This window comes from Saccopteryx bilineata, chromosome X (genome assembly GCF_036850765.1).
Source record: "Saccopteryx bilineata isolate mSacBil1 chromosome X, mSacBil1_pri_phased_curated, whole genome shotgun sequence".
Taxonomy (NCBI): domain Eukaryota; kingdom Metazoa; phylum Chordata; class Mammalia; order Chiroptera; family Emballonuridae; genus Saccopteryx; species Saccopteryx bilineata.
Window position 1 is genome coordinate 30,814,748 of NC_089502.1, and position 11,989 is coordinate 30,826,736.

Consider the following 11,989-nt stretch of genomic DNA (forward strand, 5'->3'; position numbering starts at 1 on the left):
GGCTCGGACAAATGACTTCAAGCAGAGGTCATCCTTTATGGTCTCCATTATGGTCTCTTCAGGGGCAAAATGGAGGGAACAAGATTAAATGATAATATTAGGCTGCACCATATAATATTATGTATAAAAGTGGCAATTGCTTATGGTCCAACCTAACAAAAGTAACAATATAATAAAAGCTACAATTATTGAACACTGTCTCTGTGCCAGGTGTATTACAAACATCATCTCCTTCTAATACACACGCCCTTCATATGAAGTAGGAACAGTTGACCCTTGAACAACATGAAGGGGACGTGGCAAGGGCACCAACGCCCCCACCCCCAGCTGTCTAAAATCCTCATAAAATTTCTGACCTACAGTTGGCCCTTTGAATACACAGATTCAACCAACCACAGACTGAAAACATTTTCAATCTGCACTAGAGAAATAGCAGTTGGGAATGCAAAAACAGTTTTTGATCCACATTTGGCTGAACTTTCAGATGCAAACCCAGGCTGACTATTTTTACTGAAAAAAAATGCAGCCTGACCAGGTAGTGGTGCAATGGATAGAGCATTGGACTGGGAGGACCCAAGTTCGAAACCCTGAGGTCACCGATCTGAGCGCAGCCTCATCTGGTTTGAGCAAAGCTCACCAGCTTGAGCCCAAGGTCACTGACTTGAGTAAGGGGTCACATGCACTGCTGCAGCACCCAGTCAAGGCACATATGAGAAAGCAATCATTAAACAACTAAGGAGCTGCAACAAAGAACTGATGCTTCTCATCTCTTTCCCTTCCTGTCTGTCTGTCCCTATCTGTCCCTCTCTCTCTGTCTCTGTCCCCTCCAAAAAGAAAAAGAAAAACAAATCCAAGTATAAATGAACCTGTGCAGTTCAAACTGGTGTTGTTCAAGGATCAACTGTATTATTCTTAGCTCATCCCTCACCAGCCATTTACAAACAAGGAAGTGAAGGTTCAGAGAGGTTAAGTGACTTGGCCGAGATCACACAGCCTGAAAGTGGAAAAGACAAAATTTCAAATCCAGTTCTGATTCTAATGCCTCCTAAATTTACTTTTAAGTCTAAATTCCTGTAAGTATACTGAGGAATTAACCTCATTTCTAGGCTAGAGTATCAGCATGTCTACCTGATTGATTCTTGAGTGTGGTTAACAGGCTAACAAAGAGGGACCTGTTAGGAAAAATGACTTCTCCCCAGGGTTTATGTAGATACTCAGAGGAGACTTAGGGTCTTTCTCTGAATTTCTCAAGATTGAACTACCGGACATTGCTACTAAGACTCCAAGTGCCTAAGGCCCCTCCTTAGGAACAACAGGAAGTAGAACACTGATTTCTAAAGTTTCACTGCTAGAAATATTAAAAGCTTCCTCATTTGGAGAACTTCTTTTAAAACGCAAATACTTTTGACTAGCCTCAATTCTATTTTTTTTAAATATTATGGGAGGTTTTATTAACACCTAAATCTTAACACCGCCACAAAGAAAAGTCCAGGAAGGCAGGTTGGGGCAGTTCTCAGGAGAGGGAGCCCGCTCCGGCCTCGTGTCATCATGCCTTCACATCCATTATTTCCCATTCTCAGGGAATCAGGGAATGAGCAGAGCCACATTTTCCACAAAAGGGAACTGAGGCTCGGAGAGGCCTTTTCAATTGAGGTAATTTACCCTAGGCAGTGCACTGAGCTAACTCAGTGGCACACCAGCGAGAACCTAGTTCTCCTGACTTTCTGCCACCAGACGGCTTGATCTAGTGATTTCACAATTCACTGTTCCAAAGTACCATCACTAATATCAACTTCTCCTTCAGCCTTCTCAAAATCCTGGACAAAGTCAACCCCAAACATCCGCCCAGCTCACCCCACCTTGCTGAAAGAAGGTATAAAGATATAAAACAGTTTTGCACAGATGATTGGATGCTTTGAAGAACCTGTCAATTAGAAGGGGCTACAAAGCACTAAAGCACCAGAGAAAATGCCACTGAATAAGGTTATCATTAATAACCTGTAATTATCCAGTCTTGTTAACAAAAATTCACTTAATCGGTCAACTACATCGACTGGAAAGGCTGAAAGTTCCCCTTTTTCTTCAGGCACCAGGAAACCTTCTGGTCAACCTCACCTGCCACCAGCATCTTATTTTTTGTCATTTGCCACAGAGCCTTTTGCTTTGCATCAAATAGTTCCTGCATATCTATCTGCGCATGCAATTAAAAAGATGGTCAATGTGAAAATTCCCTGAGAAACTGAAAGTATTATATAGATCCAAGGCTTTCGGCAGGAACATGGGAACCAATTTTTTTTTTTTTGTCGTATTTTTCTGAAGTTGGAACCACAGGGAGGCAGTCAGACTCCCACATGCGCCCAACCGGGATCCACTCGGCACGCCCACCAGGGGGCGATGCTCTGCCCATCTGGGGCGTCGCTCTGTTGCAACCAGAGCCACTCTAGTGCCTGAGGCAGAGGCCACAGAGCCATCCTCAGTGCCTGGGCCATCTTTGCTCCAATGGAGCCTTGGCTATGGGAGGGGAAGAGAGAGACAGAGAGGAAGGAGAGGGGGAGGGGTGGAGAAGCAGATGGGCGCTTCTGTGTGCCCTGGCCGGGAATCGAACCCGGGACTCCTGCATGCAGGCCAAAGCACTACCACTGAGCCAACCGGCCAGGGCTGGGAACAAATTTTAACATAATTATTTATTGAGTGCCTAATAAAGATATCCAGTATTTTTTGTCACAGAATCTCAATTGCATCTGATTCTCAAATAATTAGGAAATAATTTCCTATGTTCAGTTTTCTCAACAGTTGTTTTTGTAATTTCCCCAGTTAAAATTTAGACACAGCCCCAAATAAAATTCTCACTTTGACGTAAGATTAGAATGTGGCTTATTCATATTGGCTCTAGTTCATATTGTTCATTTTACTTCATCACTGCCATATGTTTCATAAAACTTACCTTATCCTGCTTGTTGCCAAAATGACTAAAATACCATAGACTACAATTTGGGCTGGCTCTCTCCGGAGGATTCCATGTCCATATTACTGTGCAGAGGTTTTTAACAGAAACACTCAAATTCGTCACTGGTGGCTGAGTTTCTGTTCAAACAAGCAGAAGAAATACATTTGTCAACATCAGCCAGTGTTTGGGATTTTCATTTAATTCATTCCTCCAAGTCCTAAAGGCCAAAAATAAGAAAACTGAGTAAAGCCTGACTGGTGGTGGTGCAACCTAGGATGCTGAAGTCCCAGATTCAAAACTGCGAGGTGGCTGGCTTAAGTGTGGGATTATAGACCTGACCCCATGGTCGGTGGCTTGAGCTCAAAGGTCGTTGACTTGAATCCCAAGGTTGCTGGCTTGAGCAACGAGTCACTGGATCACCTGGAACCCCTCCCTGCCCCCCCAGGTCAAGGTACATATGAGAAGGAATCAATGAACAATGACAGTACCACAACTACGAGTTGACGCTTCTCATCTTTCTGCTATCTTCTTTCTTAAAGAAAGAAAATGAAAGAAACAAAGAGAGAGAGAGAAGAAAACTGAGTAGAAATATCTAGCATGTACTGACCCGAGCACTGTTGTAAGTACCCTCCAGGTATTCATCCATTGAATCCTCACCACCTTATGAGATAGGGACTATCTGCCTCATCTTAAAGATGAGGTGACTGAGGCGCAGGGATGTTGAGTCATTCATCCCATATCCTAAGGCTAGTGAATGACAGAGCTGAGTGCAAACCAGAAATTCATGTGGCTCCAAGGCCACATTCTTAACTATACTGCTCACAAACATTAGGGGATATTTCAAAATGAATATGAAGCAATAAAATATCCCGTAATGTTTGTGAGCAATATACAGTGGTACCTTGAGATATGAACAGACCAACGTACAAATTTTTTAAGATACCAGTTGCGACTCGGTCCGTATTTTTGTTTGAGATCCGAGCGAAATTCCGAGATACGAGTCGTGATTCAGGAAGCTGCCGCTAGTTGGTGCGTTGGCGCACAGGTCCAGTATTGGCAGTTTGATATACGAGTTGATTGACTTACGAGCTCGGTTACAGAACAAATTAAATTCGCATCTCAATACCACTGAACTTGCTATACAGAGAAGAGTATATTAATAAATTTCTAAGTTTTCCTCCTGCCAGAATGTAGGGTCCCCCACATTTGGGTTCCACATCTCCCTCAATACAGGCACTTGCATATCTCAGCAGTTCTTTCAGTGAGCACAAGCTGCTCATCTTTAATCATGCTTCATAACGTGAGCGAGCAATTTTTTTATTATAACTTTTCCAAAGAACAACTAAGAAAGAGATTTAACAGCTCTTGCTGTTTCCCTGAGGACTGATACTAAGCAATTGGAACTGTAGCTTTAGCTCATCTGAAGAGGGAAGACAAAAGGAGAAACTAAACTAGTATCTTAAAAATGTGTTTCATTTGGAGAAAACTCATCACCATCTCCACCAAATATTTACTGACTATTATTTTGGATCCAGCTCTAAGATCAGAGATAGTTTTACTGCTCCTGCCAAATACAGGGAAACATGGGGGGGGTGGAGAGAAGGTCATCATTTCAGACTTTCCAGAGAACTCATCCTGAGGCTAGAACTACCAAAATCTTCCTCCAAATACTGGGTGAGATGTGTACAGGAATGCTGTCCTACCTTTGCAACCCTTCTGTAAATCAAAAATTATTCCAAAATAAGGTTTATTAAACTAATTTTTAAAGACTTTTTTATTTATTCACTTTAGAGAAGGGGGAAAGAGAGAAAGAGAGAAAAGGAGGGAGGACCAGAAGCATCAACTCCCATGTGTGCCTTGACCAGGCAAGGCCAGGGATTTGAACCAGTGACCTCAGCATTCCAGGTTGACATTTTATCCACTGCGCCACCACAGGACAGGCTAAACTAATTTTTAAAACAACCTCCCGCCCTGGCTGGTTGGCTCAGCGGTAGAGCGTCAGCCTGGCGTGTGGGGGACCCGAGTTCGATTCCTGGCCAGGGCACATAGGAGAAGTGCCCATTTGCTTCTCCACCCCCACCCCCTCCTTCCTCTCTGTCTCTCTCTTCCCCTCCCGCAGCCAAGGCTCCATTGGAGCAAAGATGGCCCGGGCACTGGAGATGGCTCCTTGGCCTCTGCCCCAGGCGCTAGAGTGGCTCTGGTCGTGGCAGAGCAATGCCCCGGAGGGGCAGAGCATCGCCCCCTGGTGGGCAGAGCGTTGCCCCTGGTGGGCGTGCCGGGTGGATCCCGGTCGGGCGCATGCGGGAGTCAGTCTGACTGTCTCTCCCCGTTTCCAGCTTCAGAAAAGTACAAAAAAATAATAATTAATTAAATAAATAAATAAATAAATAAATAAAACAACCTCCCAAATGGTCTATAAAGTGGCAAAACCAATCATTATAAAATACTTAAGGACTATAGTTATATTAATTTATCAGTCACTAGTTATATTCCATAGCCCATGCCAACATTCTGGAATGCACTGGGCTTCTTACATAATCTGCATTATTTTCCTCTTTACCTGAACAAAAATTCCATGCATCTCAAAATGTCAACCCCACAGGCACTACGTAGCTTGGATTTCCCCAACAGTCAGTTTTGTTTATAGCAGCCCGCAAAGGCCCTCATTCCTTCTTTCCCAGCTTTATTATCATTAGATTTCAGCAAGGTAGCCCACAGGCCCAAACGTGGGGCGGAGCAGCCCACAGCAGGCCAAGTCCTTGTGGAAATGGGGAATTCCTATTGCACATCATTAAAACCCAGCTAGTGCCAGGGAGAACCAATGGTTAGGCAACAGGATTTTAAGTGATTACAGGAGTGTACAGTTATTCTGTTATGGCCCTTCTAACATCACACCAATGTTTTTGAAGACAAATGTTTTGTCAGATATAGAGCCTCTAATAAAGCCCTGCCCCTGCTGAAGACTACAATCTTAATTAGAATTATCTGCTTTACTTTGCCGTTCCAGAACCATACCCCAGCAAGCCTCCTGAAACAACCTTCCCACCTACATCCCACTCCCACACAAAAATTAAAGCCCTAACAATAAAAATATTGCCTATTTATGGTTCACTTAAACTGAAGAGCAATTTTTTTTTAAGTGAGAGGAGGGGAGGTAGAGAGACTCCCGCATGCACCCCAACGAGGATCCACCTGGCAAACTGTCTGGAGCCAGTACTTGTATCAACCGAGCTATCCTCAGTGCCTGGGGCCAACGCTCAGACTAATTGAGCCACTGGCTGTGAGAGGGATAGAGAGAAAGAAGGGGGAGAGAGGGAGGAGGAGAGAAGCAGATGGTCGCTTCTCATGTGTGTCCTGACCAAGAATCAAACCTGGGACGTCCATACACCAGAGCCCCAGTGGTCGGCAAACTCATTAGTCAACAGAGCCAAATATCAACAGTACAGCAATTGAAATTTCTTTTGAGAGCCAAATTTTTTAAACTTAAACTACATAGGTAGGTACATTCCTTATTGAGGTAGCGCCCGCACATGGTATTATGTGGAAGAGCCACACTCCAGGGGCCAAAGAGCCGCGTGTGGCTCACGAACCGCAGTTTGCCAACCACTGCACCAGGCCAGGGTCCAAACTGCAATTTAAGTAATTTAAGACCTTTCAGTCTATTTTTAACCTTAGTATTTTAACAGAACAGTAGTCTGCCCTATTGTCAATCTCACAAATGGGGTTAATTTTTTTCTTGTTTTGGTGTCCTTTAGTCAGATCTCATTGTTTTGCATTTTACACTACTTGTGGATATCTGCCATCTTTTTTTTCTTAATGGTTCCGTCCACTTCTCAAAATATTTCTACTTCCCATACTTTAAAATACACACACACACACACACACACACACACTGAAACTGTAAGTACAATCTCCAAATGTTTCAATATATATAAATACATGTGTATGTAGTACATCTATATAAATAAGGGGAGACTGCCCTTCTTATAAAGGTCTCTAAAAGCTGCTCACATGTAGTAAGCCACATAACTTCACTATAGTGCAGTGACTAAGAACATGGACTCCGGAGCTAGACTGCCTGAGTTCAAATGCCTACTCTGTTCTGAGCATTTTATCTGTATTAACTCATTTAATCCTCATAATAATTGTTAGGTTATTATGATCATCCTCATGTGGTATATGAGAAAAACTGAGGCACAGAGAGATTAAGTAACAGTGCCTGGCACAGAGCAAGTGCTAGATAAATGTTAGCTAGCTGCTTTCTTTCTCTTTGAAGAGGTGAAACAGTTCTACCTAATTGCTTTGGTTTTCTCTGGAGGTGATATATGCCCACGGCCCTTGAGACAGAACATCTCGCTTCTGCCTGATTAGCTTTCCTTAGATATCTAATTTCACCCATTTCTTAGAGACTGATCACTGACTTCAGAAAGCAAAGTGGGAAGGAGACAGTGACTCAAGTAATTCCCCCAACTAAACTTCAAATCTCAAGTAAGTTTGTACAGTCATCTAGCACGATATTCTATTCTAATTAAGAAATAACACAATCAATGTTCTTTCTAATAGGGCATGTTGCTTAGGTAATAGTTTTGCATGCATATTTTGGGAAAAGTTAAGGAAATCACAAGAGTCACACATGAGTCATCCATATCCTTCCCTTACATGTATTCAGTCGTCAACCTCTGCTCATTTTTTCTTGCACCAACATCTCTCTGTGTCATCCCAATCACTCCACTGTGTTCTTCTGGGCCTAGTGAGGCAGTCAGTCATGGCCCTGGGCAGAAGGTATTCACAAAACGACTTTCTAGTGGACACCTTCAACCATATATTCCTGCATAGCTTCACGCTCCAGTTATTTCCGTCACCCAATTTTCTTCCTGCTCACTTCTCCAGTGTCATTTCCTCACTCTGTCCCCCACTCAGGGCCTTCAAAGACAAATAACACTCTTCTGCTTAGCCTGACTTTGCCAATGCACCCTTCCACCAAGCCAGGCTCCTTACTGACCACAAAGAACACTCTTACCCTCTTACACCAGGGTCTCTGCTCCTGTTATGCCTCCCACTCCACTCCACTGGGAGTAATTTCTCTACCTACTCAAATGCTACCCATCTAGCTCCAAGTTTTACCTCCTCCATGAAGCTACCTGCCCTCACATTCCCCCACTTCTGTGCAACCACAGTGCGTATTATTGTATGGACCATACAGTCTGGCAAATATAAAGCGAGTCTCCAATCTATGATCCTTCCCTTCATAACAGGTGGCCTGTACATACTCTCATGGGTCCCAACCGGTCCTGCCCCACTACTCTGGGAGGCACCATGCTCCTCTCCCAGCCGAGGACTCCCCTCACTTCTAAACAGAGAGGCACTGATATAGTGGTTCAGGTCTCTGAAATCAGGCTGCCAGGGTTGGAGGCCCGGCTCCTTCCACCAGGTGTGGGACTTGGAACAAGGCTCTTAGCCACACTGTGCCTCAGCTTCCTCATTCACAAAATAGGACTAATAACAGCACCTACAGGATAGGTTTTGTGTAAAGATTAAATGAAATAGTACAAGTGAAAAACTTAGAACACTGCCTGGCATAGAGTACAAACTAAATGCTAGTTCGTGTTATTCATTCATGCCACAATTGTGGGCTACCAATCTATACAGACTAAACAAAGCTGGGAACCCAATCATTTTCTGAACTCTCAAGATTAGAGGCAGCAGAGCCCTTAGAACTTAATTAGGAGTATAACCTCTTCCTTTCACAGAAAATCGCTGCACAAGGAAGGGGAAATGACCAGCCCAGAGTTCCACAGCTGGGAAATGTCAGACCACTGAAACTCAAGTCCCTGTTTTTTGTTTTAAATTAATTTGAGAGGTAGAGCAGGGGAGAGAGAGAGAAACATGGATTTGTTTTTCCACTTATTTATATATTCAGAGATTCTTATATGTGGCCTGACCAGGGATCGAACCAGCAATCTTGGTGTATCAGGACCATGCTCTAACCAACGGAGCATTCAGATCAGGGCCTGTTTCTTTTGTTTGTTTGTTTTCTTCATCAAACCTCAATGCAATTCTATCAATATTTCTAATGGGAGAAGGTTTCTGTATTCTAAGTAATCAAGTTACCAATGAACCTCTGTGACAAAACTGATTAAGTGGGGGACTGCCAGTATTGTCTAGACAGGGGTCCCCAAACTTTTTACACAGGGGCCAGTTCACTGTCCCTCAGACCGTTGGAGGGCTGGAGTATAAAAAATACTATGAACATATCCCTATGCACACTGCACATATCTTATTTTAAAGTAAAAAAACAAAACGAGAACAAATACAATATTTAAAATAAAGAACAAGTAAATTTAAATCAACAAACTGACCAGTATTTCAATGGGAACTATGGGCCCGCTTTTGGCTAATGAGATGGTCAATGTCCGGTTCCATATTTGTCACTGCTAGCCGTAACAAATGATATGACGTGCTTCTGGAGCCATGACGCGTGCATCTCACGTCACTGGTAGTACTGTACTGTGAGCGACGCCACACTTTGCAGCGCTGCCACATACAGCAGTGGTCCCCAACCCCCAGGCTGCGGACCGGTACTGGTCCGTGGGCCATTTGGTACCGGTCTGCAGAGAAAGAATAAATAACTTACATTATTTCCGTTTTATTTATATTTAAGTCTGAATGATGTTTTATTTTTTAAAAATAACCAGATTCCCTCTGTTACATCCGTCTAAGACTCACTCTTGACGCTTGTCTCGGTCACGTGATACATTTATCCATCCCACCCTAAAAGCAGGTCCGTGAAAATATTTTCTGACATTAAACTGGTCCGTGGCTCAAAAAAGGCTGGGGACCACTGACATACAGTGCTCCTCTCACTGACCACCAATGAAAGAGGTGCCCCTTCCGGAAGTGCGGGGGTGGGGGAGCGGATAAATGGCCTCAGGGGGCCTCATGCGGCCCCACAGGCCGTAGTTTGGAGACCCCTGGTCTAGAAAGCCAGCTGCTGTTTCAGGTGTGTGGGAGGGAGTCTGCAGGAAGGAGGATGCTGGAGTAGCACTGTGAAAATCAGGAGACTCATGAGATGGGTGACGCTAGATAAGTCCCTTCCCTCCCTGGACAGCAGTATCCCTAAATAATTATGCAATCGGATTTTCCCAACCCAACTGGAAGCACCATGGGGGCAAGGATGATGCTGTACACACTCAGGTTCTAAGCGAACCTGTACAGAGCAAACTGTACAGAGCCTGGCTGAATACTAAACAAGGCAGACACTGGAGTAATTATTGACTGACAAGTTTTAAACCTCTCTCAGGTCGCTATTCAAATGCCATCTTTTCAATGAGGCCTTCCTATTCCATCCTTATTACAATGGCAAACCCCTTTCTGCCTTTTGTTTTTCCACATAGTACTTAGTGCCATCTGAAATACCTTATACCCCCCAGCCCCACATCTCTGCCAATAGCAGCGGAGCTCCCAGGGCGGGGAGATGGTCTGCGTTGCTCTCCCCTGCATCCCCAGCCCCTGGAACAGGCCCCACACAGCAGTCAGTCTCTGCATAGGTTTTGTTGACTGAATCAATAGAGGACAAGGTTTCCCAATCAGCATTTCAATTTGGGTTTCAAAGCACAACCCGCTGGTGAAAATGCAATAAGCAAATTGTGGGGGGTTGAAGCTACTGTCATAGCCCAAAATTCCCAGAAGACCGCTTATGCCAGGAGTTGTTCGAGAGGAAGTCATTGGCCCCCAACTATTCACAGTTAATTCTGATGGGTTACACAAAAGTTGCTGCACAGGGTGAAGTGTTTACGTGAACTCTCTGTACTTTCGTTGCAACTTTTCTGTAAATCGAAAATTATTCCAAACGATAAAAGTTATTAAAGAAAAAAAAAATGCTGCTTCAGGTTTCCCACCGGATTTCTTGGACGCCTAAGGAGGCCGTGAGCGGCATATCCTTCCTCGACGAGGACTAGGACCTTTGGTTCCCTCACTGGATCGAACCGCCCGGACCTTGACCATCCTTGCTGGCTCCTGGCCCCTCACGCCCTCCTGGACTCACAAGTGCCATTCCGGGTCCCTACCCGCCGCCCCCTGACGACGCAGTCCGGTCTCGGCCCCGTGCCCCGGTGCCAGGCTCCTCGGCTTTTCCCGACGGTCTAAGGCAAGTGCGGCGGCGAGTCGTCCACCCGCCCCGCCGTCGCCGCCCGGGATCGGGAGAGCCCCGCCGCCCTCGGGTCCCCTACCTCGAACCGGGCGCCGGAGGCTGCCGTCGCCGAGCGCTGAGGGCAGACCCCGGCGCCCACCCCGGTCGCGGTCCTCGGCCCGTCGGCGCCCTCATTCGCCTTTCGGCCGCGCCCCCTCTGCCCCGTCGGCCGCCGCCCGGGGCCCGGGGGCTCCACTCACCCGTGGGCGCGGCGCCCCCTCCGCCGGCGAAGCCGAGGAGCAGCGCCCACAGCCCGCAGAGCCGCGCCGACAGCTCCATGCAGCCCCTCGCCTAGGAGCCTGGAGGGCGGCGGCAGCCTCGCCAGTCCCCGCCTCCTTCGCTCCCGCTCCCACTTCCCGGCTCCGCCGCCGGGGAGGCTGGGGCCGGCGCAGACGGGAAGGGCGCCCCGCCCCCCGGCCGCAGGTAACCCGAGCCGGCGGACGCGGACGGGCGCGGGGCGGGGCGCGGCGCTCTCGGCTCAGCCGCGCGACACCTGGCCCCGCCGCCTCTGGACCCTCCCGAGTGTCCTCGAGCCAAACAGAACTTTCTTGACCGCGTCGCGCGTCCTCGCCCTAGCGCGGCACCTGCGGGTCCCCTATCCCCGAACTCAGGCGCGCACCGCCGCTGCGGGCCAACTCGCGGAGCTCCAAGGACTGCGCCTTGCTGAGCACCAGGGCAACGCTATCTACGGGAAAGAGCCTTGGCCTCGGAGTCCAGAGACGTGGCTTCCGATCCTTGGCCTCTGAGCTAGTTTTCTAAACCATGACTCCAGGGTTAGTAATCCCAGCCGGACCTCACAGAGTGGCCTTGTAAAACCACAACCAGGACTTGGTGGGAGTGGCTTTGTGAAAAGG

General features: G+C 46.6%; 1 protein-coding gene across 2 annotated transcripts in view; it reads right to left on the reverse strand.

Annotated features, from left to right (window-relative positions):
• Positions 1 to 11,559, reverse strand: part of IL13RA1 (interleukin 13 receptor subunit alpha 1) — a 59,988-nt gene extending 48,429 nt beyond the window's left edge. For both annotated transcript variants that reach the window (XR_010727808.1, XM_066249159.1), the window contains exons 1-2: positions 11,336 to 11,559; positions 2,945 to 3,084 (exon numbers count right to left, since the gene is read on the reverse strand). Coding sequence is in view for 1 of the 2 variants with exons in the window: in XM_066249159.1 (XP_066105256.1) it covers positions 2,945 to 3,084; positions 11,336 to 11,414 (219 nt within the window). In the remaining variant the exon portion in view is untranslated. The remainder of the gene's footprint in view (positions 1 to 2,944; positions 3,085 to 11,335) is intronic.
• Positions 11,560 to 11,989: the final 430 nt, after the last annotated feature.